Raw genomic sequence first — 27,878 nt, forward strand, 5'->3', positions numbered from 1 at the left:
TTCTCTGTCCCTGCAGTGAGGGGATGACAAATCCAGTGTCTGAAATGGAATTATCTCAATGGGAGAGGGAAGTGGAAGACAGCACATGACAGTGATGGTGAAAACATTTTAAAGTGGTCACAAGGTGCTGTGAGGCAAATGAGGGACATCCAGGTCTACACATGAAGTCTGTGACTTCCTCAGAGTCATCCTTGCATGTTCCTGCTGGCAGCTCTTGTGCCAAAGCTCTGCTCCTGCACAGCCAAGGGAAACAGAGCTTTCACAACTGCCCTGTCCTGTGTGGGTGGCTGGAAGTCCCCTTTGCTCTTCCCAGAGGGATGGAGTTTGCCTTGACATCCTTCTAAGATGTCCCAAATGAGGTTGGATATCTGTGTGTTCCCCACTTCCTTCCCACGTGCCACCAGATTTTGTCAGGGGCCCCCAAAGTGCTCAGGAGAGCCTGTGGCAGGAGAGATGTGGGCTCAGGGCAGGAGTGACTGGAGGGCCCCACAGGAAACAGGGAGGGGGGATGACTGGCATCCCTCCTGGGTATGGAATCATTGGCCCCACAGCACTCAGTGGGTCCCAGGGGGATACCTCACCTGGGCAGCCCCAAAGAGGGCAAACAGGGATGTCTCTCATTTTGAAACCCCCTTCCCTTCCTCTCCCCTGCCTGGTGCCTGCACTCTCCCCTTTGCCAAAGCCTGGCAGGCGCCCCTGGGTTCTGCAGAGTCATCAGACCCCGTGCTTAAAGGAGAAGTGAGGGAGGGACATGTTGAAATCAGTTTTTTGACTATTTGCCCATTTCCATCCGAGAGATAAGAGTGAGGCCAGGCTGCGGCTTCAGGATCAAGACAGGAGGTAGGAGATAAACTGCTATTAATGCTGGTGGAGGGTTCTTTCCTAGCAGGTTTTCCTTTGAGGGGAAGATGATTCCCTGTAAAGAAGGTGATGATGCTTGCTCTTTGGAGATCTTTTTTCTCAGCAGCACCTATAACCCCACTGACAACTGAGCTGTGGACTTTATTTATACTGGGGACAGGTATAAAGCGTTTTCCTTTAGGATGACTTGTTTTTAAAAGGAATGTAAGGCTTCACTCCACACTGTGCGTATCTATGTTGGTTATTTTGGGAGGCAGACTGACAGCATGGGAAGCAGGGGCTGTTTTGGGGAATGCCAGCCCCCTCCCTTTGGAAAGTCCTGCCTTGGATGTCTGGGATGTTTTGCTAGTTGTCTGCCAGTGTGGGGAATGGAGTTTATCAGGATTGTCTCTACTAACCAGAAATCCTCCCTCATTCTGGAGCTGCTTTTAGGGCTTCTCTTATTGTTTCCTGGACAAGGAGTAACTCAAGGTGCAAGTACTGGAGCTCAGGAATTTTTGTCACTGGTATTTTGTAGAACAGGTGGCACTGGTAAAACCCAGGGGAAAAAGGATATTTACTGCTTTTGAGACCTGACCACCAGCCAGCTCTCCCATGGCACCCACAGAGGCTTGAATCCATGTGATCCTTCCCAAGGACCCTGCTGGCTCTGCTGGGAGCTGTGTGCTCCCACCCTGCTGGGCTGTGCCTGAGCATTTCCAGCGGGCATTGCAAACCAGTGCAGTGCCCAGCTGGGGAAAGTGCTTTTAAACAGACACTTCCACACTGCAGCTGAACTTTTGCTTTCTAAAGCCTGCCCAGCCCCAGCCCAGCCACCAGCTCCTGGCTGGAGGGTCACTGCTTAATATTTAGCAATAGTTATGACTGGATTTTACTTCTCAAGTGTTAGAAGGAGGAGAGAAGTGGATTTGAGGATTGACTAAACTCTTTCAGCTGTTCTTTCTTGTGCTGGTTGAGGCAAGAGACGTCCTGACTGCTGTTATTTTTTGTTGGCAAGGAGCAGTGAAAGGTGTGAGCAGCTCAAGGATGCTGAGTCCATGTTCTGTCTTTAACTCTGGGGTTGCTGTTTGCTGGGCCAGATTTTGCTTTTGCAATCAAAGCTAAAAGCAAAGATGACAGCAACAGGTTCCAAAGGCCATCATGCACTTTTCTCTAGTTCCTACTAACAACATTTTGCAAGGGAGCACAGAGCTGATGTCCCAGATCATTAAACTGCATTTGTGTGTGTCATGGGACAGAAATGGGCTTCTCCACCACATCCCCCCCCATCAGCGAGGGAGGAGAAGCTTTAAAGCTTTGCCCAAGGTGAGCCAATGGAAAAAGGCTGGATAAAGCCAAGGCTGAGGCTGGCAGAGCTGGGTGAGCACCTCTGAGCATCTCTGACAGCAAAGGGAAGGGGCATCCTCAGCAGGTGTGGGGTGAGGAGGTGGCTCCAGTGCCAAAGTGGGGAGTGCACAAGAAGGGATTCTGAAGCCCAGTTCCTTGGGGCACCCAATTTCTGGGGACAGTTACCAGAGCCCTCCTGACAGGAGAGAGAGCAGAAGGGTAACAGCAGCTTTTTTCAGACCTCAGGGGACAAGGCTGAAAAATCTCAGGAGTGCATTTCAGCTTTTGGGTGTCTCACTGTATCTCTGGATTTTTATTCTGTAGATTATCTTGGCATCCCCCTGCTCCTGGAAATTCAGTGGTTTTATGCTGTGCAGCCCCTCTTGGCCCCAGTCCTGTTCTGGCTGACCTGGATAAAGAAAATCCGCCCCCCACATCAACCCCATGCCTCTGCTCTCAGCCCTTTCTCCATCTCCTGGTCCCACAACTTCAGGGAGCCCTTTTTGCCATTAACCTGTTCTTACAGGGTTCCAGGGCAAAGGGAGGTTGTGTCTCTCTTAAGGCAATTAAAAGAGTGCCACCTGCATCAATTAAAGGACTGGATGAGTGCAAGGCTGGAAGGGACTGGCTGCCTGCCCTCATCCTCTGGCAGGGATGCTGCTGCCAGCATCCTCCTGCAGCCCTGCTTGGAGCCAGCGTGCTGTGGGGCTCTGTGCTGATGCACTCTGATTCCTTCTCTGGTATTGAGGAGACAAACTTTCCAGTGCAGTTTCCATGGTCATGGTTTCCTGTTTGTGTTCAGCACAAACCCCTGAGTGCCTGCACAGTACCACTGATCCCAGTGTGGAGCCACTGCCATCTGTGTTACATCTGAAACATCTTTTTTTCATGGCTTTTGGGCCATCCAGGGACCAGAAAGGTGTGGGGAAGACAAAACCTCCCCTTGGGGAGTGACTGCCCTGCTGCACAGGACCTGTGGCTCCTCAGCAGCCCTGGCAGTGACACCAAAGCCCAGCAGTGACACTGAGCACGGGCTGGTGTCCTTGTTCTTTCCCGGGCTGTGGGTCTGGCCGCTGAGCAGCAAATGCTTGTGCAGCTCAACAGCTCCTCCAAAGCCCGGGAGCTGTGCCTGTACACACAGCACACACCCAGGAGCAAACTGGCTCTGCCCAGGCCATCTCCTGACACCCAGCCAAGCCTTCCCCCGCCCAGTTTGTTATCAGTGAGAGCATCCTGATAGGGATCTTTGAGAGGTGGGCAACTGCCTGGCAAGCTGCAGCCTGATAAAGCATTTACAAGAATGAAAGCTGATGGTGAAGAACAAGCTTTCCATGTCATTTCTTTCTGTTTTTTTCTCAGTAACCAGCTCTTTCTGGACAGCCTGTTTGGGAAAAGGTCACAGGCCCTTTCTGAGTGCTGTTCTTGGCTCTTTACTGTGTCTGTTCTCAGCCCAACCTTGTGCAACTCTCCTGGGTGTTGCAAGGACTCCTCATCCTGCAGCTTTTGCATGGGGTTTCAGATCCCCCCATCCCCCGGGGCTGAAGACACCCCCTGCTTTCTGCAAGGTCCCTGCCTCTGCTCTCAGGGCATGAAGGATCCCAAAAACACATGAGAGCCCAGACCCTTAGTGCTGCCTTCACTAATCCTCTCCATCGTCCCCTTCCCTTGCTGGGCTTTGCCTCCTCAGGACTATTTCTCTCCACTTGCTCCCAATTCCTTGCTCATAGGTGGTAGCAGGCACCTTCCTTTTGCCCCCATGCCATGTGTGCCACGCAGTCCCCAGGGCCGGGGTTCAGGGGAGTAGGGCCAGGGGGGCTGGGGAGCAGGGATGGGGAGCAGGGCCAGGGTTCAGGGGAGCAGGGCTGGGGGTGCTGGGGAGCAGGGCTGGGGAGCAGGGGAGCAGGGCTGGGGAGCAGGGCTGGGGTTCAGGGGAGCAGGGCTGGGGCTCTGGGCAGCAGGGCCGGGGAGCAGGGGAGCAGGGCTGGGGAGCAGGGCTGGGGTTCAGGGGAGCAGGGCTGGGGCTCTGGGCAGCAGGGCCGGGGAGCAGGGGAGCAGGGCTGGAGAGCAGGGCTGGGGTTCAGGGGAGCAGGGCTGGGGCTCTGGGCAGCAGGGCCGGGGAGCAGGGGAGCAGGGATGGGATGCAGGGGAGCAGGGCCAGGGCTCTGGGGTGCAGGGATGGGGTTCAGGGGAGCAGGGCAGGGGAGCAGGGCCAGGGCTCTGGGGAGCAGGGATGGGGTTCAGGGGAGCAGGCCGGGGAGCAGGGGAGCAGGATCAGGGCTCTGGGGAGCAGGGCAGGGGAGCAGGGGAGCAGGGCCAGGGCTCTGGGGAGCAGGGCCAGGGCTCTGGGGAGCAGGGCTGGGGTACAGGGGAGCAGGGATGGGGTGCAGGGGAGCAGGGCCGGGGCTCTGGGGAGCAGGGATGGGGTGCAGGGGAGCAGGGCCAGGGCTCTGGGGAGCAGGGATGGGGTGCAGGGGAGCAGGGCCGGGGAGCAGGGCCGGGTGCCTGCGTCCCGGGGAGCTCTGCAAGGAGCCCCAGCGCGTTTCCGCTGTGTTAACATGGCCACGCTCTGATAAGGGCTGTGGTTTCCTCCTCTGAGGAGGCCGCAGCTGCAGGCAGAGCTCAGCCCTGCCCCACGCTCAGCCTCCCCCGAGATGGATCCTGCTGGCCAGAGCCCCCCGGGGACCCTCCCCGGGGAGGAGAGCCCCGAGGTAGGTGGATTTGAGCTCAGGGGGCTGGGGAGGTGTTTGAAGGGTGGTGGCAGCGGGCAGGTCATGGTGGCTGTGCCCAGGGGACCCCGGGGGCACTGAGGCTCTAAAGGGGAATGGGGGCAAGGGACCAAGGCCTGGCTGTGACCGAGAGAGGGGGGTACCCACCCGGGTAAGTGGGCACCCCAGGATCAGTATGGGGTCAGCTCAGCTCTGTGTCCCCACTGAGGGTCCCCCTGAGCCCCTCCGGGCTCTGTGCTGCCACAGCTGCCCCAAAGCCCTGCTCCAGGCCATCCCAAAATGACCGACTCCCTCTGGGTCCCTCTGGGTCCCTCTGGGTCCCTCTGGGTCCTGTGTCTGTGTGTCTGTCCTGGTGAGATGGGAGCCACAGCTCTGCCCGGTGCTGCTGGGAGCACAAGGGCACAATGCCCCTCGCTGGGCTCCGGGGATGGTCTGTCCTGGTTGTGTCCCCCTCTCAGGGACCTCTCCCCCCTCCTGAGCACCCCTGTCCCTGCTGCCACCCCACTGCTGCAGCTGCTGATGCTGGGGGCTGGATCCGGACCTGGATTTAAGCAACACTACTGGATTTGAGCTGCGCTCTTGGCTTGAGGATTAGCAGCAGTAAACACATCCTGGTGGCTCAGCTCAGCTTAAGCTTAACCAGTCCCGGGTGCACGTGGGAGCACGGAGCAGATCCTGCAGCCGCCGTGTCTGGGCAGAATGAACAGCAGGGAGCTGCCCCCAAAACCAGCACGGATTCCTCCCCCTGCCCTCCTGGGCCACCCCACTGCTGGGCGAGGAACAGATGCTTGCATCTTGCTGATAAATAACAGCAGCAGAGAAATAAAGTCCTTTTTCTGTCCCCTCTGCGCTTGTGACCTTGCAATGGGGCAGCGCTGACTGTGGGGATGCTGAAAGGTTTGGGATGGGGCCGTGCCCCCGTGCCTTGGCACAGGCAGGACAGTGCCAGCAGCAGCAGAAGGTGCATGGAACCTCGGCAGGGGCAGGCTGGGACCTCCTGAGTGCAACAGGACCCCTTTCACAGGGGGCTACTGAGCCACCAGAGCCCCCAGCAGCCACCAGTGGGTACCAGAAGGGATGTGGAGGCAGGTGGGAGAGAAGCAGCTGAAGGGTTAAACTTGCTGGGGCTGGAAGGGTTGAATTCAGTCCAGATGGCCGGGGGATTATGCCAGCCCTAGATTTGCCATAAGCAAATGTTAATGTTCAAGCTCAGGGTTGGTTTATTTTTTTCTGTTAGGGGTTTCTAAGGTCACTTTGGGGCCTGGGCTGACCCACAGGTAGGATTTGTCCGTCCATCCATCCATCCATCCATCCATCCATCCATCCCTGCCAGCTCTGCATGAGCAGGTGCTGGGACCATGCTCTGCAAATTGCCCTCAGCCCAGAAAAGCCAAAACTCATTTTAAAGACTTCTGCTGCTTTTTGTGGTGTCACCCCCTTGTGCTCCCAGAGGCTCCAGTGCCAGGACCCATGACAGACGGCACAGGGACACTGGTCCCCATCCTCTGGCAGTGTCACCACTTGGATTTAATTCCTGTTTGGAAAGTTAGTGCTGTCCTGGGCATCCTTCAAGTGGGGGATGAGCAGTGCTCCCTTCCAGCTTTCAGAGATTTGTAGCAGTGCACCAAATCCTGGTGGCTTTTGGCATCTCCCTGCCCAGCCTGGAGCTCCTCACCGTGCTCTGGCCCCTTGCCCTGTCCCTCAGCTGCTCTGCTCTCCAGCCTGGTGCTGCTGGAGTGAGTGTCTCTGGGGGGTGAGGGGTGGGTGATTGGCTTTGAAACCCTCCTGGGGGTCACCCCAAGCTGCTGTTGCCACCCTCGCAGCCCCCTCCTCAATTAATGGGACTTGAGGGTGAAGCCCCCTTGCTGCCCTGCTGGTGGGTGATGGGGGACATTGTCCCTTGGCTGTGGGGTGTCTGTGGGGTGTCACAGCATCCTTTAGAACATCCCACCCTCATGTGCTGTGGGTGATGCCACCCCATCCTGGCTGCCCTGCCCTGTCCGGCCACGACTTCCTCCTCAAACCATGCTCTTGATGGGAAACCTCTCTGCTTCTCTTCTCTCCCCAGATGGATCTGTCCCACCGCTTCTCCAAGGAAGAGGTACGAGTGTGGCCCCACTGTGGTCTCCCTTGGTGGCACTGGAGGGGGTGGCAGTCTGCAGGGGCTTGGGGACGTGGCTCAGCTCCCCAGGGACAGCCAGTGGAGGGCTGGGTGCAGGGGGTGGCAGGGCCTGGCAGGGAGCTTGGGCAGCTGAGGAGGAAATCCTGCTGATCCTGGGGGATGCATGGAAATCCTGCTGATCCTGGGGGACGCCTGGAGCACGTCCCTGCTGGCTGTCCCCACGTGAGGTGTCAGCACTGTCCCCCACAGCTGGCCCAGCTCTACGAGGAGGTTCTCTACACCATCCGGCACCGCCTGGGCAAGCCCGAGCAGCAGCACATCGGGGACTCCCAGGAGCTCTACTCCTACGTGCAGAAGGTGCATCCCCTTCCTGACAGGGTCCCCAAAACCTGTCCCCTGACATGTCCATCCTCCCAGCTACAGGGGATGGTAGGGGTCTGTTATGCCCCAGGCTCGCTCAGTGAGTTTCTAAAGGGGCTTTGATTTACTCTGGTGGTTCACAGGAGACCACAAAATTCTCAGGAGGCTGAATAACAAACTTTTACTTGCAAACTTGAGAATATTAATGTTGAATAAGGTTTGGGTTTCCATGTGCCAGGGGCTTGGGCTGGACCAGGGGCTCAAGGGGCCAGGATGTGGAAGTGCCCCATCCCACCTGTGCCAAAATTGTCCTGACCCCCACCACACACAATTTATCTCTGGCTGTTTGGAGCCAATAATCATGAGGGTCACTCAGAGGGAACTTTTAACAAGCACCATGAAAGATGTAGCAGCAGCATCCAGCTGGAGAGCTGGGAGCATCCTGTGGCTGGGAAATATTAGCCCTGGGGAGAAGTGTTTATCTTAGGCTGGGAATGGTGGGAAGAAGGCTCTCCCTCAAGAGCTTTCAGCTGGTTCCCATCCTTCCTGCTGGACTCTGCCACTCTCCTCTCCCCCTGGGCTGCTGTTGGCTCCCAGGGAGCAGAGGGAAGCCCCTGGCTGCTCTCCAGCTCCTGTTAACAGGGCAGCATCCATCACCAGCCCCAATATCCACACAGGCTTTTGGCATGAACGCAGAGGAGCACGGTGCCATCATGCAGCAGGTCATGGAGCTGGAGGTACAGTGTCCCCAGTGTGCAGCTGGGGTGGTGCTGGGGGGCTGCAGTGCCCTGAGCCCCTGTGGTTGGGATTTGGGGTGCCCTGGGGTTGTCAGTGCTTGGGTGGGAGCTGATGGCAAGGTCCTGCTCCAGCCCCAAAGTGGAGCTGGAGAAACCCCCCTGGGGCTGTTTCAGTCCCTGTGTTCCATGAGGGGCAGGGGACTGTGGGTACAGGGGTGCCAGGGTGTCTGGAGGGCATTTCCCAGGGGTTTGTTCCCCTCTCTCTGGAGAGCCCCTTACCCTTTGCACTGACATTCCCCCTCCCCAATCCCTGTCATCGGATCAAGCACAACCCCCTGCAAAACTTAAATATGACCGAGGGTTGATCCTTCCCCACAGTGTTGGTGACCCCTCACATTAATAGCTGTTTATTAATTTTTCCAGAGCCCCATTTACTGCCTGAAAGCCACAGTGAAGGAAGCCAAGGGAATTTTGGGTAAAGATGTCAGTGGTAAGTGGAGGGGTGGGTGTCCCACGGGAAGAGGGGCAGCTGCTGCTCCCGAGGGGAATTCCCAGAGCTCTGCCCTCGCAGGGCTCAGTGACCCTTACTGCCTGCTGGGCATCGAGGCCAGGAGCCAGGAGCCAGCCCACCCCGACCACAGGAAGAGGATGAAGGCTGTGGTCAAAGACCTCATCCCTGAAGACCAAATCCATCGCACCCAAGTCATAAACCAGACCCTCAGCCCAGTGTGGAACGAGACCTTCATCCTGTAATGCACCTCCACCCCTTGGCTCTGCTCTCTGGGGGGATGCAGGGCCTGGCCAGGGCTCTTGGCTGGGGATGGGGGTTCACTCCTGTGTTACTCCAGTAACAACATCCCCTGGTGCCTTGCAGGGAGTTTAAAGATGTGGAGACAGCCAGCTTCCACCTGGACATGTGGTGAGTGACAGCATCCCAGTGAGCCCAGGACCCTGCCCCAGGGGGTGCTGCCTCCTGGGATTCAATCTGCAGCTTTTTTAAAGGCCCCAAAGCCAGCTGGGAACCCCTTTCCCATCACTTTCCGTGGAGCAGTGCTCAGTGCAGGATGTGACCTGTGCCAGCAGGGAAAGCCCAGGCTGGCTGTGCCCAGGCAGGGCTGGTCCTAAGCCCTGGTTTCAGCTATGGAGAGAAGCCACGGTGCTCGCAGATTTGGGCTGGGTTTGGGGGTGGCCTCAACCCTGACACTTCCCTGCTCCTGTGCTTTCTCTTCTCCACCATCATTGCAATTCCCTGCTCTGTTTTTCCATCCCCTGGATCTCCCCCTCTCCCTGCCGTGGATTTTGCCTCCGGCCCTCGCAGGGACTTGGACGTGGTGGAGTCGATGCGGCACAAGCTGGGGGAGCTGACCGACCTCCACGGCCTCAAAAGGTTGGTGCTGGTGTGGCCCCAAGGCTGCTGAGGAACGAGAGGGTGGAAAATGCTTATTTGCCTGCTGGATTTTAAAAATCGCCCTTGGAAGGAGGGAGGGAGAGCGGCAGGTCTGTGCCACCCTTCTGCACCCCGAGCACGGCCGGGGCACGGCTGCAGGACTCCTTCCCACCCTCGGCTGTTTGTGCCTTGCAGGATCTTTAAGGACGCTCGCAAAGACAAAGGGCAGGACGATTTCCTGGGGAACGTGGTCGTTCGCCTGAAGGTGAGCGCCGCCGTGCCTCCCTCCTCCGAGGGACTCCCCAGGATTGTCCCCAGTGAAACCTCCCGGGATCCCGGCAGGATCCGGGCAGGATCCCAGCCCCGTGGCAGCACCCTGTGGCACACCCAGGATCCCATCTCAGAGCCACAAACTGATGCCAGGTCCCTCCCTGTGCCGCAGTCATTCCAACACACTCAGTCAGTCACTGCACATCCTGTGTTTTTGATCAATACAGAATCTTCCTGCCCTCCCCCATGAAGGCAGTGGGATGAGGATCCCCTGGTCTCTGAATGAGATCCTTCTCCTGGGAAGGCTGCCCAGGGCTTCCCCCTTGTCCCTCTGTGCCTGCAGGACCTGCACTGCTGGAATGACCAGTGGTACCAGCTGGAGCCACGGACAGAGACCTATCCCGAGCGGGGACACTGTCACCTGCAGTTCCTACTGACACACAAGAAGGTGGGACGGGATTGGAAAGGTCCTTTCCATTGCCTTGCCAGGATGGGACAGCTGCCTGTCCCTTGGGGCTTGTCTGGGGGCCACAGGTGCCAGCACCAGGGTCTGCAGGTGCAGGACCCTGCCCTGAGCTCTGTCATTATACATCTTATGGGACATGAATGGGAGAAAACTCAGCGCCAGGATCCTGCTCCTGGTGCACCCACAGCTCTCCAGCCCTGCCTTTTGGGTCCTGTGTCCCCACTGTGGCAGTGTCCCTGTGTGTCAGGCAGGTGATGGTCCTCTCTGCCTTGTCTCTTTGCAGAGGGCCACCACGAGCAGCCGGACACAGCCGAGCTACACTGTCCACCGCCACCTGCTGCAGCAGCTGGTGTCCCACGAGATCCTCCAGCACCAGGTACCACCAGGGCTGCTACCAGCACCAGAAGCAGCCCCCCAGCAGCTGGGCTGGGGAGGCCTCCCTTTGCAGCCCACACCCCAACACACTGTGTGATGGGAATGAGGGTCAGGATGATGCCTGGCATCTTTCTGGGGCTCCCACTCCTGCAAATACACCCCCCCATGGTGCCTGTCCTCCTCCTCCTCCTCATCCTGTGTTGCTCCAGGACACATTCCTCCCCCTTTCCCTCCTGGCAGGCTGGCAGCACCTCCTGGGACGGGGAGCTGAGCAGCCACGCCAGCACCGTGCTGTACCTGCACGCCACACAGAAGGACCTCTCTGACTTCCACCAGGACATGGCGTGAGTGCCTCACACCCAGGGCGCCCCAGTGCAGCACTTGGGGCCTTGCTGGGACCACAGCTGGTCTGTCCCATGAGCTCAGGTGTTGTTCCCAGGACACCCGGGTGTCCCCTGTCACCCCAGCTGTGACTATGGCTGGCTCCTGGGTGCCCCCCAGCCCCCGAGGGCTCAGCCCAGCCCTCCCTCCTCCCCAGGCAGTGGCTGGCCTACAGCAAACTCTACCAGAGCCTGGAGTTCAACAGCAGCTGCCTCCTCCACCAGATCACCAGCATTGAGTACCGGTGGGTGCAGGAGCGCCTGAGGCCAGAGCAGGTGAGGGCAGAGATCAGGGAGAGATGCCCCAGGCACCCAACCCTGAGCCTCTTCTCCCAGAGCCCCGGGGCTGTTTCAGTCCCTGTGTCCCATGAGGGGCAGGAGACTGTGGGTACAGGGGTGCCAGGGTGTCTGGAGGGCATTTCCCAGGGGTTTGTTCCCCCTCTCTCTGGAGAGCCCCTTACCCTTTGCACTGACATCCCCCTCCCCCATCCCTGCCATCAGGTCAAGCACAACCCCCTGCAAAACTTAAATATGACCCAATTTCTGCTTCTCCCAGCCTGTTTTCCCAGAGCATCCCTGCACCCTGCTGAGACACTGAATTTTCCATGCATAGCAATGAGGTTTAAGCACAAAGCTCAGTTCAGTCCCTCCAGGGAGAAGCTACCAGAGACACCAGGGTTTTTTCCCATCCCTGGAGCAGGCTGGAAAGGAATGGGAGCAGCAGCTCCCTCCCCTGCAGTGCCGTGGTCCTGCCAGCATCTGTCTGTCACTGAGGAGGACGATGCATGTCTCCTTTCTTCTCCCCAGAAAGCAGAGCTGGCCGAGTCCTTCCAGTCCTTGCTGACCTACGGGGTCTCCCTCATCCGTAGGTTCCGCATCATTTTCCCCCTCTCTGTCCCGAGGTCCACGGAGAGGCTCCAGTCCCTGCTCCGGTGAGTTGGTCACTGGTGCCAGCTGCATGTGGGGTCCTGTGGCTCAGGACAAGCCCCTGAGCATGAGCAAAACTCAGTGTGAGCCCTTTCTCCCCCATCTAGGCTGCTGTGACACTTGTCCTGTCCCATCCCTCATCCTGGGCTCCCTGTGGGAATGTTGCTGGGAGGGGAAGGCTGTTTGGGCAGGGTCTCTGAGGGGAAAGGTGCTTGTTTCTGATGGCAGGTGCTGGGTTTCACTCCAGGTTCTCACTTTGCAGGGTCCTCGTCCAGATGTGCAAAACCAAAGCTTTCCGTGAGCTGTGCAGACCCAGCCCTGACCTCCCCCAGATGGTCTCCACAGCTCTGAAGGTACAGGGGGTCTCACCCCCCACCCTCAACCCCTGCAGGGTGGGACCCTGTGGGTGTCCCTTTCCTTCCACCCCCTGCCCAATGCCCACACCTCAGCAAATCCACATGGATCACCATGGCATGGGAAATGCCCGCCCCTTCAACCTGGTGGCCCCAGCCTGTGGTTCCCACCACAGGTTCTCCCCTCACCCAGGGGACAGGGAGAGTGAAGGGGGTGACAGAGCTGGCTTTGCTCCTCCTGCTTCCCTGCCATCCCACCAGGACTCCTCTCTTGCAGTCAGGCACCACGGAGTGGTTCCACATGCAGAAGCAGCACCTCAAGCCCATGGTGAAGGTCAGTTTCCCTCTCTGTCCCTCCCACATGATAAAGTCACCTCAGAATATCTGAGCATCCAAAATAAGCTGTTCTTTCCTTTGCAGAGCATAGAGGAGAATAGCAAAGCCTTGTCCAAGCTCCTCCTGGAGGTGATAGAAGATCTCAAGCAGTGCCAAAAGATCTGGAATAAATTGTTCAGCACGTAGGTTTCAGTGCTTGATCTCACCCCCATCCACCTTTCCTGGGATCAAGAGTGACAGGGCACTTTGATGCCTCATTCCTTGGCCCTTGGGCTCCACAGGTGGGGTCTTTGGTCCCACTTCTGCCCCTTAGGGCTGTGCTGTCCTCACCCAGGACATGGCCTGGAAGGGTTTGCTGGCCTGGCTTTGCTGGGCTGGGGTTGGCAGGCTCCTGACTCCACGGTTCTCTCTTGCAGCAACCTGAAGTTGAATATCTTCTCCATTGCCTACCTGGAGCTGGAGAGCCTGGTGAGCAAGCCTGGGCTGCTCTGCCCTTGGGGGACTAATGTCTAAAGCCAGGCTGAGGTTTTTGGCCACCTTTCAGGTGCCAACTGCTTGTTGCAAGCCTGGAAGGGGAGCAAGAGAAACTCCCCCTCTATTCCTGTGTGCCCATAGAGTGACTATGGGCACTATTTGAACCAACAAATCTCCTGAGATGCCACCCAAAAGGAAGAGGAGTCCCCTGAGCTGACCCTCACCCCAGAAGGAGCCTTCTTGGCCAGACCTCACTGTTTCCCCTCTGGCCTTGGTCCCATCCAGGTGGCAGAGCATGTCCAGGAGCAGCTGCACAAGGTTGACAGCAGCATGTCCAGACCCACGGCCGAGAGCCTCTTTGATCTCTACAGGAAACTTCAGGAGCTTTATCAGATGAAGGACTCCCTCCCAAGCAGGTATCCTGCCCTGAGAGGGAAGAGGTGCCAGAGGGAGGGATCCAGCAGTCAACTGAGAGGATCTCCAGATCCTTCATCACTAATTGCACACCAGTCAGAGGAGGCTGTTGGTGTCTGGTGTCAATGGGAGCATCACCAGAGGGTTTTGGGGTGATCTCTGGCTGGGTTAGTGTGAGAGCAGGAGGGGTGATGGTCCCGTGCTGCTGCTGGGCGGTTGGAGAATTGGAGCCTTCCTCCATAGGGATGGACCTCTGGCTCTGAGCAACTTCCACCAGTGGTTCGAGGAAGCATTGCCCCTGTGGCTGCAGAAGGCCTACACCACCGCCCTGGAGAGGGCCCAGAGAGCCATCCAGATGGACCAGGTAATGTGGGGAGGAGAAATCTCCCTCCTTCCTTTGGGACACCGCAGCTGCCCTCCATGCCCTGCTGCTGGGCAGCCCAGGAGCAGCCTGGTTCTTCTGCCAAATGCATAACAAAGTATGTGGTCCCCTGGGCCAGCTGATCCCACCTACCCTGGCCCCACACAATGTCCCTGTGTCCCTTCCCTCATTGCTCCCTGGTAGCCCATGGGATCTGGGGACCCTGCATTTGGGCCATGCTGTGAGAATCCCCTTTGCTTCTAACCTCTCCGAAGAGGGGAGGGATGGCAACCATGGGGCCACAGGCTGCTCTTAGCAGAGTCCAGCAGCACTGGGTGGGTGTATGGAGGGAAGCAGGGAGCTCATGCTGCTCCATCCATCCTCATCTCCACTCTCCAAAGTGGTTGTGTGATGACATTGGGATGTAAGGAGCTGATGATGGGCCAGAGAGCCCCAAAGTGAAGGTGCAGCTCTGCTCTCTGGGATGGCATCTCTCTGTTCAAGCTGTGTTTGCCTTCTCTGCCTCTCAGCTGAAGCCTTACGGGTACCACAAGCACAGCACATCCACCGTTGACCTGTCCACCTGCTACGCCCAGATCATGACAACCTGGCAGCAGCTCAACTGGCCAGACCCTGAGAAAGCCTTCATGATCATGGTCAATCTCCTGGAGGTTTGTACAGCTGGGGCACCAGTACCTGGAGTTTTCTCCTCCTGCTCCTGGGGATGTGTCTCCATGAAGGAGCCAGTACCCCAGTGATGGGGTTCCCTGAGCCCACGGTGGTCCTCATGTTGCCTGGTTCAGTCCTGCTGGTTTCCTCTCTGTCCTGCAGGACATGTGCAAGATCTCCCTGATGTACTGCAAGCTCATCAAGGAGAGGGCTGAGGCTCTGTCCCTGAGCGAGCAGAACGAGGGCGAGGCAGCCAACAAGGTTGGTATTGGAACCTGTCATGGTTGCTCCAGAAAGGGCAGAATTTGGCCTGGTATCTAGACAAAGAGGGAGCTGAGCTGCTGAGAACCCAGCTGACATCCCCAGTTTGGGTTCCACAGGGATTAGTTTGCCATCAAAAGCCATAATCCTGGAAAATCAGGAAGGAAATGATGTGGGCAGGGGGAGCAGGATGGGGTGGGGACAAAGGTGAGGATAAAAATGAAACTGGAGATGGTGATGGAGATGGGACTAGGGATGAGGATGGAGATGGGAATAGGAATAATGATGGAGATTGCCTTGGGGATGGGGATGTGGGATGCTCCAGGGGGCGTGGACCCTGAAGCAGACCCACCTCCCCCAGCTCTGCGTCGTGGTGAACAACATTGAGCAGCTCCGGCTGCTGATGCTGAAGCTGCCATCACAGCTGGGCTGGGCGCAGCTGGAGCAGCACATGAGGGGCATCATCGACCCCCAGCAGATCCAGAACGCTCTGCACAACCAGCTCGACAGCACCGTGGCCTGCCTGGACCACGAGGTCCGGGATGTGGTGCAAGCCCTGGCTACCAAGGTGACCACCTGCCACTGATGCCCCCTTGGCCCTCACCTGCCCAAAGCAGTTTCAGCCAACGTGTCCTGAAGCCCATAATGCTCCTGGGATGGAGAAAAGGTGGAGCTGGGCATGGGGAGGCTGGTGCAGAGGACAAAGTCCAAGTCTCTGTGTTTCTCCCTGACAGCTGGAAAAGGGCATTGCCAGACACATCCAGGAGCTCTCATCTTCCAGTGACACCCAGAAGCCTGAGGATGTAAGTATCTGGTCCAGTCCCTCCTGGACCATCTCTTTTGGGCAGCCTCTGTCACCCTCCATCACTGCTCCCTGCCCATGCCTGGGGCACAGGACACACCAGTGATGGGGTCCAGACCTCCACAGCCTTTGCTTGATGCCCATGTCAGCATCAGGACCACACCAGGCACAGCTTGCCCATTGGGAAGGAGCCTCTCTGGGATCCTCCCTGGCCTGCTGTGCCCTGCTGGACACCCCCCTGCCCTCCCCAATGCCCTCTCCTCTCACTGCAGTCCATCATCCCGCTCATGAAGTTCCTGGAGTCGGAGCTGCAGTACCTCAATGAGCATCTGGTCCAGGAGAACTTCAAAAGGTGACCAGGGCACTTGGGATGCACTGTGGCAGAGGCCATCAGAGTCACCATGCCTTGGGCAGGAGCATCTCCTCAGCTCCATGGGGCTTGGGGCCATCCCACTTCAGGGCTGGCAGGATGAGGCACTTCCTTCTCGGGCTTTGCAGAGCCCTTCAGCTGAAGACCATCCCTCCAGCCCAGCCCCTGATTCCTCCAGCCCAGCCCCTGGATCTCACAGCCTCCCTTTCCCCTGCAGCCTCCTCAGTCTCCTGTGGCACCACACCCTGTCCGTGCTCTCAGCAGCACTGGGACCACAGGTGCCCTTGGTCCAGCACTGCCAGAGGCTGTTCTGTGCCCTGAAGGTACCAAGGGGAAGCAGGGGGTCGCTGGCAAGGAGAGGGGTTTGGTTGGTGGCTGACAGCATCCTTGTCCCCAGAGCCTGGAGCTGTGCTTCCACGCCGAGGGCTGCGGGCTGCCGCTGGAGACCCTCCACAGTGCAGCCTTCAGGGTATGGAGATGGGGACGGGGGGTCCCTGTGGGTTCCTGTGGGAGGAAGGGATGCCAGGGAGGACATCCCCGGGCTGTGGACCTGTCCATGTGGCTTGACCATCACCTCTCCCCCTTCCCACAGACCCTGGAGGCTCACCTGGCTCTCTGCTCCGCCACCAGCCGCAAACTCATCCAGAAATACTTCAGCAACAGGATCCAGCAGCAGGTAGGACTCCAGATGGTGCTGCCAGCCCCTTCCCATATCCCACCCTTGCTCACAGGCCCTGCCTGTGGAAATGTGGAATTTCCCCACCACCCTCCCACTCCTGGGGCTCTTGGGGCAGGTTTTGCCACAGCGTTGAGCAGGAGGGGGCTCAATGCATCCCAGAGGATTCCAGCACACCCTGGTGCCCCAAAATTCCTGATGAGCCTCTGCCTCACCCTGTGCATCCCCTCTATGATGGGGATGAAGGACAGCATCCTTACCCTTGTACCCCACTGCCCAGCTGGACACGAGCTCAGAGAAGTATGGGGCTGTGACCATCAAAGCTCTGTACCGGCCTTCGGAGCAGAAACTCCATGTGGAAGTGCTCAACGCCACCAATCTCATCCCGCTGGACTCCAACGGTGCGTGTGGGTGGGCAGGAGAGCCACCTGCCCCAGGGTCCCCTGTCCTTGGTCCCTGGTATGCCCCAGTCAGGAGAGATGCTGGCAAAGCTTGGACTCTCCCTTGATTTGCTTTTTCATCCAAGGAGGTGGATTTGGGAAAGAGGGGCGTTGTGGCCCTGGTTCTGGGTGGTTCAGTGGGATGTGGCAGGCAGGACCAAGCAGGACACAGTGCCCACGTCCCGCTGCTTGTGGCACAAGCCAGCAGCCAGGGCAGACGGCTTTTCTTCATCATGCAAAGCAGTCACAGATAAAAAAATACGCGGGGTGAGCAGCGACCTTCTCCGGGTCCGGCTGCCGTTTGGGGCGCTCTCCAGGAGAGGTCACTGCTCCTGCAGCCACCCCCGGCCGGTCGCTGTGCGGGCAGGCTTAGGGATGTTCCCGCACCCTCCGGGAGCCCAGGCTGGGCTGGGGGTTGTGGTGAGGCTGCCCTGAGCCCCCCCGCAGCCACCCCAGTGTGCCCAAGCCCCCCCGGCTGGGTTCATGCCGGGGCAGAGGGGCCGGGGGAGGCGGCTGATGTCTGCACCCCACCAGGCTCCAGCGACCCCTTCGTGCAGCTCACCCTGGAGCCCCGGCACGAGTTCCCCGAGGTGGTGGCTCGGACCACCCAGTGCAAGAGGAACGAGCTGCACCCCCTCTTCGACGAAGCCTTCGACTTGTACGTAGGGGCTGACACCCTCCGGGACCCCCGTCCCCACAGCCCCTCAGGCTGAGGAGCCTCTGCCGTGGGGCTGCTGCTCCTGGAACTGCCGTGTCCAGGGATTTCACCACAGTGGGGTCCCCCAAACACCGGGGAGGGTGCGGGGCTGTGCTGGGGCCCTGAGCTTGGAGGGGTTCGGGTCACTGCGGGGCTGCCCGTGGAGCACCGTGGTTGTGACCGAGGCCCGAGGGGGTGGGATGTGAGGATCCCCTGCCTCCCGTGCCCCCGCAGCTTGATCCCCTCCGAGAAGTGCCGGCAGGAGGGGGCCTGTCTGCTGCTGACCGTGTTTGACTACGACGTGCTGGGCTCCAACGACCTGGAGGGCGAAGCTTTCTTCCCGCTGTGCCACCTGCCCGGCCTCGACACCGAGGAGGACGAGGCGGACATGGGCCGCGTGCCGCAGACCCGGCTCCCCCTCACGCACCCCAAGCCCACGGGTACGGCGTGTCCCCCCGGGCGGAGCCCCTGCAGGGTGGGGAGGGGGCTGCGGGGAGCAGCTCCCACCATCGCTCCCCTCTTCTCTGGCAGATGAGATCCTGCAGCTGCTGGAGTCCAGGAAAAGGGACAAAGAAGCTCAGGCCTTCGTTAAGCTCCGCAAGCAACGAGCCAAGCAGTCCAAGGAGACAGAGTGAGGGAGGGGCAGGAAGATGGCCCTGAAAGGGGAACTTTGGTGGCGTTGGAGCCAGAACCATCTGCAGGGAGTGTGGGCACAGAGGGGTCCCTGTGCCAGCTCCCAGCACCCAGCTCACCCCCACCTTCGGGCAGCAACGCTCCCATGAGCCAGGGAGGGTGGGCAGGTGGATTGGAGGGGATTTCTTTGCCTGTCTGCCTGGACTAGTAACACTACAGGAGGGATGTGGAAGCGTGGCTGTCCCTGTCCGTCCCTCTGGAGTTTGTCACTGCCAGTGCTGCATCTCCTGGCCGTGTCCCCAGCCCTCCTGTCTGCAACACGGCATGGCCAAACCTGCCTTCATTTTTGGTTTTTCTTTCAATTTTTAAATTTCTTTCCCCCCTCATTTTCTTGTGGATAAGCCTCTTATTTTAAATGAAAAGCCACAAAGCTGATGCGTGGGCTGTGTGCTTTGGGGCAGTGGCCCTGTGCTGGGAGCAGCAGCACAGTGGGGTGGGATAAGGCATTTGAGGTCTGGTGGGAGCTGCTGAATTTCTCCTTTTCTAAAATGTGTCTAGCTCCCGTGTCTGTTTGGGTGTTTTTTTATTTCACCACCAATTTCACTGACTTCCTGGAAGCCTGGGATCTTGCAGGAGCCTGGGCAGCAATAAAGAGCATCACAGCCTTGGCATCCAAATCAGGAGGCATTTTGGGCATCTGACAGCCCAGGCATGGGGTGCAGGTCCCTGGCATCACTCCCAGCCTGTGCCAGGGACCTGGGTCCCTCTGGAAGTGGGCTGCATCCATGTGGGGTGACCCAGTACCACAGTAAAAATGCCTCACGAGGCAGGTGGTTTTAACAATTTGTTGGGTTTTTTGGAGCTTGTTTTCTCTGCAATTACTACTAATTATACACCTGGAGCTCCCTCTACCCCTTACCCTGCAGGGGGGTGGCCATGTTTGAGCTGCAGCAGGTCCCTGGGAGCTGCCAGGGACCAGGGAATTAAAAGCATCCCCCTCCCGGGTGTCTGAGCACCAGCTGCTCCCTCGGTGGGCAGAGCAGCCGCTGGGTCAGCTCAGGTCGAATCCTGGATGCGGGGGTGGGAAAAGGAAAAAAAGCTCCTTTGGTATCTGTGTGACAGAGCCCACAGCAGGAGGGATTAAGGCACTGCAGGCTCTCAAGGAAGCCATTTGCTGGCTTTGGTTTTTAGTGCAGAGAAATAATATTCCAGAGCTGGGTCTGGGATTGTGGGGATGCTGTCTCGGGGTCTCATTCAGCTGGGTCCAGCACCCTGTGCCTGCACCCTGCAGCTCAGCTGGGGCTGGCACCTGCTGGTAGCCACCTCGTGCTTTATTATGAGGTTTACTCCATGGGGCTGGAGGTTTGAATATGGGCTCAGCTCATTTTTAGCTATTTTTAAAAAATTCCCTGTGTCTCACCTTGCCCTGGGCTGCCACCAGCCAGGTGTGTCCCAGGGCAAGGTGGCACGGGCTGGCCTCTCTTCTGAGGTTGTTTACACTGTATTATTCAAGGTGTTTTAGCTGAATTTTTGCTCAGCTACAGGCAGTGGTGTGGGTCTTCTCCCACCCTAAAAGAAATCCCACCTTTTACAGAGAAAGACTAATAAACCTTAATCAGTCAGAGCACAACTAACCCCATGAAGCAGGAGAGCAGCCCAGACATTAAAAATAAGGCTTGAAGCACACAAAAACAGCTCCCAGCAAATGCAAGAATGATGAAGAGGAAGAAGTCTCCGTCATCATCCTCCTAATCCTGGTGAAGAACCCAACACAGGCAGATGGCCAGAACACAAGAGGGAAGGGGCTGGCACTTAGATCTACTGATTTTATTGTGTTACCAATAATCTGCAATACAAATGGGCCCATTCAGATTATTGTTGTGATTGGACTAACGGGAAGTGGTTGATGCATCTTTGAAGCGTTAATTAGACGAAATTAATTAACAGGTTCCACAGGCCAGGTGTGTTCTGTTGGGTGCCAGCACACAAAACACTGTATCCACTGTGCAGGCACAGCTCACCTCTGCCCAGCCTGGCTCTTCCAGGACATAAATCCACGTGCAGACCAAGAATTTGGGTGAGAAATTTTTGGATTTGCCACTTCCAAAGAGGTCTCTGCCCCACCTTAACCACACTGCATCGATGTTCCCCCTCTTTCACCACACCTCCATCAGGAAAGTGAATTACAACACCCCGAAAAGGGAGGGGAGCTCAGAGAGAAATTATTCTTAGTTGTGTGAAAATTGGCCAGGGATCTGTTGTTCTGAGGGCTCCAAAGCCCTCGAAGATTTCTCCACCCTCCCAAAGCCCAGAGCAGAGCCCGGGGCTGCACATCCACCCCGCATGCGCACACACACACGCACACACCGCTTTGGTTTGTATTTTTTTTTTCTTAGCAAAAAAATAAAAATTTATTGTCATCTAAAAAAAAAAAAAAAAAATCCATCCTGCCCTTGGAAACTGTGACACAGATTGAGTTCTTTCCAGCCCCACATGCAAATTCACTCTGCCAAGAAAAGAGTCTAAACCAGGTTTCCGACAGCCAAAACACATATTTACAGAGTACGAGAGAACGACAGCTGAAATCACAGTTCTATACATGGAATCAACAACACGTTTTACACCACTGATCACCATTCTGCCAACTTCTACACGGACTAGGGGCGCCTCTGCCCAGTGCCCTTCCTCCTGGGGAAAGCAGGGAAGGGACTGGGCAAGAATTGCCACCAGAAATACTGCAGTGTGTATTATTATTATTTTTTTAAAATGTATACTGTATTTATTTTGTTTTAACATTGGAAGCTACAGAGTGGGGAAGCCCCAGAAATCTCTCCAATGCAGTCACTACTTTGCAGGAATACTTCACCTTTAAAATACTAGGTTTTACATCAGTAACATCTATTTTGCTGTTGGCCATCACTCCAAGGATTATAGTAACTCTGGAGGAAAACACTGGTAATATTCTTCCTTCTCAGATAGGGGAAAAGGAGGAAGAGAGGAGGTTCAGAGGCTGGTGGAACAGCAAGGGATGACTGAGTCCATTCAGTGTTACAGGCTTCCTCCCAGGGTAAGGAATTCTCTTCATTGTCTCAGCTGCACAAGCCTTGCCAGTGGCTCAGGTTCAGCTTCAGAGATGTACAAAAGTGTAAAACCCTTTGGCAGGGGATCAGCTGCAGGGACCCCCAGGGGTGGGATCTGCTTTAAGAAATGTGCTCCAGCTCCGAGACCTTTCCTGGGTCCCTCCTGTGCCACTGCAGGCACATGGCTATGGCCCCTAAGGCCAGAGAGGAGCTCAACGTGGTCCTGTTAGCCCAAAATGCTAAAATCCTTCAGCTCCTGGCTCTCACCTACAGCTCTGACCCTGCTTGTTGCTCTGGATCTACCCAGGCTAGTGTTGTCCCAAGCCAGCTGCTTCTAGGTTGGTTTTCCATAATAATATAAAAGTTTATTGACCTTTAGGATGCTGTGGTTTCACAACACAACCACAGCTCCTTTCCCCAGCTCTCAACTCAGAAGTGTCCGACCTGCCCAATTAATCACCAAGGTCAGCTCTTCTGAAGCTCCCAAAAATCTGGGGAGGAAATTGTCATTATCCATGCAGGAGTCTGTCTGTGTGGGGAAGCAGGACCCAGACATGGTCAGGGCTGTTCAGCTGGGCTGCTCCCCAAGGAACCTTGTGGACCCCACTTTTGTTTTGAAGCCCCCTCAGCTCTGCTGTGTTACTGTGTGTCCTGTAAAGGGAGTTCCTGCTTCAGAAGGAAGCCTGACAGTACGTGACAGGGGCTGCACTTATTAGCACCAGGTTTATTTCAGCTCTTTTTACACCATACAAAAGCTGATCACAGACTCTTAAGCCTCAACTGCAGTGCTGTGATTATGGTTTGTCTTTCCTGCACGGAGCAGGCAGCAACAACTGCTGGAGTGGGTCAGGAATGATGCTCCTTCCCCCTGCTCCCACCTCATTTGGTTCAGAAATTGTCTTTAAATGGCCCACCAGAACATTCACAAAATATGCAAAGATGTAGTTCTCTTTTCCATCTGATGCTTAAGAAAATAAATTCACATTTCAATATTCCTCTCCTTTTTTTTTAAAGCAGCAAACAAATTGATAGAAACCTAAATTTAGGAAGTGTTTCTTCAAGAACCAGAGAAAAGTGAGAAAGTCTATGTGCTTGTGCAAAGAGAGTGCTGAGAGAGGATGGGGTGGGGGCAAGGGAAGGGTCTAGTGCTAATTCCTTCAGGCTGCTCTGCCATGAGTGCAGTGTGGCAATGGAAAGTTCAAATTTAAGGGCCACAAAACAGGTGAAATTCTGAATTCTTTGGTCCTTCAGTATAAGTTTTAAAACAGAGAAACTGTTTTACTCAAAAGGGAAAAACACATTTTCTCTGGCCTGGAATTTTTCATTGTAACCCAGGGAAACTGGGGGCAAACTGCTCTTTGCCCTTAACCCCCCCGAGTCCCAGGAGACAGCCCAGGCTGCCCTCAGGGGACAAGCTCCATAGGATTCCCTGTTGGAATCACGGAGCTGCTGCTGGACAGATCTGGAAACAGAGGGTTGGCAAAAGGCAGCATCACCCCAGAGCAGCCCCCGGGGAGGCAGAGGAGCAGAGAAACCCCCACGCTCATAAAAAGTGTTACAAACCATAGCCAAAAACAGGCTGATCAGCTCTGCTGCTTATAAATATTAAAGATCTGATTCAAGAGTTTATTTCCTATGATTTAAGTTAGTTACAAAAAAAATTTTTAGTAATTTTTTTTTTCTTAATTGGGCTTTTTCCTCCTCCTCCCCCCCCACTTTTAATTTTTTTTTATTTTTTATTTTTCCTAAAAAAAAGAGAAATGTTCATGTATTTTAATAAAAGGTCTTTCCTTAAGATCAGACCAAGGCAGATGTGCTGCCCCATGGCACAGACATTCAAAGGCTATAACCAAACAACATAGCCACAATAGTCACTCAACAGTGTCTCTCCATTAAAAAAATTAAAAAACCTGATGCTAGTTACAATAAAATACACATGGAAAAAAAGCATTTTTACCAAAAAACCCAAAAACAAGTTAATGGGAAAACATAAAAAAGAACTACACAGAGCTGCACTTAAGAGATCATCTGGGAATGCATATTAACCCCTTCCATGGAGAGGAAAGGTGGAATTATGGAAACAAACCTAATTATGTGTTTGTATTAAATATGAAGCTTTCTGAGAGGCTCTGGTAAAAATTCAGTTTTCCTACAATAGTGGGCTGCTGGAGGTTCCAGTGCTTTTCCAGGTCATGGAGGGGCAGCACAGGAGCAACCCTGTGCAAAATAAAAATGTTTAGTCAACTGAGTGGCCTTTTGGTTGAGATCCCAGCAGGTTACTGCAATCCACCTGATGTAAAAATCCAATGGACATGCTGGTAAGGAAAGTCACAGGAAAGCTCAGCTGCTGGGCAGGTCTGAGCTGGTGGAATTCTCTGTCCTGCTGGACTATTTCTGTCACCACACATCTCCAGCACCAGGGTTTCTGGAGCCAGCAATCCACAAACCACCCTTGAGCTGCTGACACAGGCAACAAAAATGTCCTCAGCCTACCTGGAATCGGTACACGCACTTCAGCAGTGGCTACGAATCAGGTCCCTGTGGCTAAAACAAAACTAATCTGGTCTGAAACAGTAAAAAGTCTCTAAACAGCCCCCAGACAAAGGGGTGCCTGGAGAGAACTAACCTCTGCATCCAAATTTCCTTCATAAAGGGCTTTGGCTCACCCAAGGGCAATACTTCTAAGGCTGCTCAGACCTGGAACATGTTGGCTGCATCAGCAGTGAACATTGGTCACTGAATTTTGGGGCTTGGCTTGCTCTAGGTCCAATAGAAAATTTTTTTCCCTCTTTTCTTCTTTTCATACAAATATACAAAGAGTGTAAAAAAATTTAAAAAGTGAACTTTGCTGATTAAATGGCAGACAAAGTTCCTGCACATTCAGAGATGGGCAGTGTGAGGCCCTCCAGGCAGGAGCCTGGCAGAGCTCCCATCAGGGAGGACGGCTTTAACCAAGCTGGGTCAGTGAAAGAGCAGGGGGACCGAAGGCATGAGCAAGTCATTTCAAACCACCTCGATCCTCCCCGTGATCTCAACTCTTCCTCTGGAAAGCACGTGGAAGCCCCTCTTGCCCACTCTAAGTCCTTCTGGAAATAGTCAAAAATTTGTTATCACCTAAATAGAAAAGCGGAGAAACACAGACTCTTTGCAAATGGCCCTTTGATCTGTATTAAAAACAGCTCTCAAAGTTCATCAAGAGTTAGAATTAGTGGGGCACGGGTGAGGGGCAGTTTAGATACGGGATGTAAAATATTAAAAAGTGCTCTGCAACTAATTTTCTGTTTTCATGTGTGCATGTGCGTGTGTGTGCACGTCCCTACACGTGCACAGCCACGCCCATCCACACACATATATACATATATATATATACACATACATATATATGTACGTATGTATAAAGTTAAAAAGTTCTATAGGATATGATGAGAACGAGTGTCCTCGGAAGGTCACGACTGCAGAGAGTGGGGCCTGTTGGGGTGGCAGATGGGGCACTCGCCCTTCTCAGCGCACGTCTCGCACAGCACCGCGTGTTGGCACGGCAGCACCACCCGGTTCTCCTCCTGACACTTAAGGCATTTCACTGACTGCATCTGAAATACCGCCTGCAAGAGAGGGGACAGGGCACAGCGTCAGCGTCACACACCGCCAAGGGCCTGCGGAAGGGCACGGAGGGCTCGCAGCTGTCTGCCCTGTTCATCTCCTGAAGCAGCAGGAAAGCAGCACAGCGTGATGCCTGTGAGGACCTTTAGGATCAACAGAGCAGCTTTGATTGATTTACACTCTGTACTTTAGGCACAAAGAAGATGGGGTTATCTTCCTGTGAGCCAGCTAGAGCTCACTTTGATTACATCTACCTGGAAGTGCTCTGACAGGCTTCTAATTTCTGAGTCTAATAAAGAAAAGGGGAAAAGCTGTGACCTGTAGGAGCAGAGAGAGCAGAGCCCTGCCCTGCCAGGCCCTGGCACTCACCTTGTCCACTTTCTCCAGGTTTGCCCGCAGCTGTTTCTGCAGGGTGTAGAGCGACGAGAGCGAGAGCGTCTCCAGGTCAGAGAAGGAGCGCAGGAACTGCGGGTCCTGCCCGGTGTGGATCCTCTCCAGCTCCTCCTGCAGTTTCTTCACTTGCAGCTCCAAGGCTTCCCTCTGCTCCCGGGCCAGTTCACATTCCATGTTAGCTGTGTTGGCGCGGTCATTTGCTTCCTCTGCCTCCTTTTTCCAAGCATCACAAGCCTGCAAGTCCCAACAAAGAGGGTAAAAGAAGCAGTCTGAAAACTTGGTCTGTCTCCAAAGAGAAACCCAGGCAAAATTATCAATTTCCATACACTCCTCACACCAGTTCTGACCAATCTGGCCTGTTCCCAAATTCTGAAACACGTTTGGAGCCTTACTTCAAGGCACTGCTCATTCCACATATCCCATCTACTTGGGCTGTGGTTCTACTCATCTGGCTCATAGCATTCAGGGGATGAACTTTTCAAACTGACAAATTATTGCGGATCAAAGGTCTGAGAGATTGTCAAACACTTCAGGACATCAGTTGTGACATCTGGCCTTGCAATTCCAGCACCTGAACACACTACATCAAGTGATTTGGTGATTTCCAAGGGAGAGGAAAGAATGCTGAGAGCCTGTAAAACCTACAGCTCTGCCCATCGCCTCCATGTCCAGAAAGAACCTGTTGAAAGGCTGACACCCTCCACTCCTTTACACTCCCTGATCCCAGGATTTTCCCAAGTACCTGCTTGGCTTGTTTCCAAGACTCTTCCCACTGCTTTATTGTGCTGTTGGCCTCATCCAGTTCTTGCCGTAGCCGTGCCATCTCCGCAGCACCTGGACCTGACAGAAATGCAGGTGAGGTACTGGGCGAAAAACTCCCCGAAGCAAAGTGTTCCCATATGCTGCTGTTCATCCCATTTAAACCTGTTTCACAGGGAAATAGAGAGGGTTATGTCACAGGTGCTGGCAATTTCCCCATTTCCTCCCTAACCCTGTGAAATCCAGGATTCAAAAATGTGCAAATAGGATAAAAAGTTCATCTTAAGAATCAGTTTCATCCCCTTGTGCCCAGAGTCCATCACAGAGGGACTTTATAGGAAAATTTCACACCATCAGGCCTCATCTTTAGTGATGCAGGGAGGAACCATGACAATGAGTGGCGGCAACTCTTGAATCAATCAGGCTGTTTTTAGAAGCATCACTTTTACAGCAGAGCTGACTGTCAGCTTGAATGCCCCTTCTTTCAGGGGAACCCCTGACCTGCTTCTACCTCCCAATTTTCAGTGCAGCAGAGCCACCAGAGTTGGTTCACAGAGCCCAGCTGGTGCTTCCTCCCACCCTACACCCTAAGGAACTTCTGCTTTTGTCTCCTCAGTGTGGGGCTTAGAAAAGGAGCCTCACTTCCAAACAGTGTCACAAAAATGCTCCAAGTCATTACTGTTTCCATACACAAGGAACAGAACTGGAAAATCCTGTTTATAAACAAGTAGAGACAATAGTATCTGTATCTGCTTCATCCTCTGCAGAGTTCTAGCACTAAGCTAGTGAGCAGCATCAAAGAAAACTGATTAGCCATTTCCCTATTTTAGCTTGCTCAAATAAACTCTCTTTTCAGGAAGAAATTCAAGGCTTAGGAGACAAAGGAGTAGAATATCACTTGTAGACAAAACAGGCTATTTTTCCAGAGTTCAATGTTCGTACTCTTTCCATAACTTTCACTTAAAACAGGCACCTACACTTTGCATTCAGGGGAAAACTAGTAGGAAAAGGTAATACTGAAACAGAGTGTGGGCTCTCACCCACACAGTTTGCTCCAGTTTAATGTGGGAGTAATTTTCATGCAGTGGTGGTCACCACTGGCTGGGAATATTCCTAAATCAAGCTCAAATTGATAATTCTGATTTCACAGCAGCTAAAGTGTGCCTGCAAGTGAACCCGGGAATCAACAGCCTCTCTCTGAGGTCTATCCCAGCACCACTGACTTCCCAGCCAAGACACAAATAGTGACAAAATTGTCTTCACCAAGGGCTTAGGCACATGAATTCATTCAGCAGAGCAGCAAGGGATCTTTGCTGGCTCAGGCCACTTACCACAGATCCATTTCAGCTGCTCTGAAGGATACTCAGTTGAAAGCAGGAAGTTTTAATGGAATCCCAACTCACATTTTATTTTTCAAACCTCAGTTTTCTTGAATGGGAATCCAGCATTAAGCAGGATGCTGGCAAGCCACAAATTCTGCCACAGTGCTGACCAGGCTGATCTTGTAATTTGTTTTAACTCCCCCTTTCCATTTGCTGCTCTCATTTCACATTGGAAGTATCAAGCCCCTTTGGGCAGAAAAGCCTTCTCTGCACATTTTGCACCTAGCACAGTGGAAACCAG

General features: G+C 54.9%; 2 protein-coding genes across 10 annotated transcripts in view; one reads left to right on the top strand and one right to left on the bottom strand.

Annotated features, from left to right (window-relative positions):
- The first annotated feature begins 807 nt into the window (after positions 1-807).
- UNC13D (unc-13 homolog D) lies at positions 808-19,228 on the top strand. Of its 5 annotated transcripts, none has more exons than XM_041486664.1 (32): positions 808-840; positions 6,982-7,014; positions 7,285-7,392; positions 8,073-8,132; positions 8,556-8,622; positions 8,704-8,881; positions 9,007-9,051; positions 9,451-9,519; positions 9,715-9,784; positions 10,133-10,237; positions 10,539-10,631; positions 10,871-10,974; positions 11,169-11,286; positions 11,818-11,942; positions 12,200-12,290; positions 12,568-12,624; positions 12,711-12,808; positions 13,043-13,094; positions 13,386-13,516; positions 13,758-13,878; positions 14,406-14,546; positions 14,707-14,805; positions 15,167-15,373; positions 15,540-15,608; positions 15,880-15,959; positions 16,195-16,300; positions 16,375-16,446; positions 16,570-16,653; positions 16,934-17,054; positions 17,628-17,751; positions 18,025-18,230; positions 18,322-19,228. In XM_041486664.1, the coding sequence occupies exons 2-32, from the start codon at positions 6,982-6,984 to the stop codon at positions 18,423-18,425; spliced, it is 3,138 nt and encodes a 1,045-aa protein (XP_041342598.1). In that variant the 5' UTR covers positions 808-840; the 3' UTR covers positions 18,426-19,228. The 5 variants fall into 5 exon arrangements, with proteins under 5 accessions (XP_041342598.1, XP_041342597.1, XP_041342599.1 ...); XM_041486663.1 differs by lacking the exon at positions 808-840 and adding an exon at positions 4,764-4,895; XM_041486665.1 differs by lacking the exon at positions 808-840 and adding an exon at positions 4,764-4,895 and having other exon boundaries at positions 11,880-11,942; positions 12,213-12,290.
- A 1,587-nt stretch (positions 19,229-20,815) lies between these two features.
- UNK (unk zinc finger) overlaps positions 20,816-27,878 on the bottom strand; it is a 45,705-nt gene continuing 38,642 nt past the window's right edge. For 4 of the 5 annotated variants that reach the window (XM_041486673.1, XM_041486670.1, XM_041486674.1 and 1 more), the window contains 3 exons: positions 26,239-26,420; positions 25,473-25,730; positions 20,816-25,105 (listed from right to left, as the gene is read on the bottom strand). In XM_041486673.1, coding sequence (XP_041342607.1) covers positions 24,950-25,105; positions 25,473-25,730; positions 26,239-26,420 — 596 coding nt within the window. In that variant the 3' untranslated portion in view covers positions 20,816-24,949. The remainder of the gene's footprint in view (positions 25,106-25,472; positions 25,731-26,238; positions 26,421-27,878) is intronic. The other variant, XM_041486672.1, reaches the window with a different exon arrangement.

This window comes from Pyrgilauda ruficollis, unplaced genomic scaffold, assembly GCF_017590135.1.
Source record: "Pyrgilauda ruficollis isolate IOZ18807 unplaced genomic scaffold, ASM1759013v1 scaffold77, whole genome shotgun sequence".
Lineage (NCBI taxonomy): Eukaryota > Metazoa > Chordata > Aves > Passeriformes > Passeridae > Pyrgilauda > Pyrgilauda ruficollis.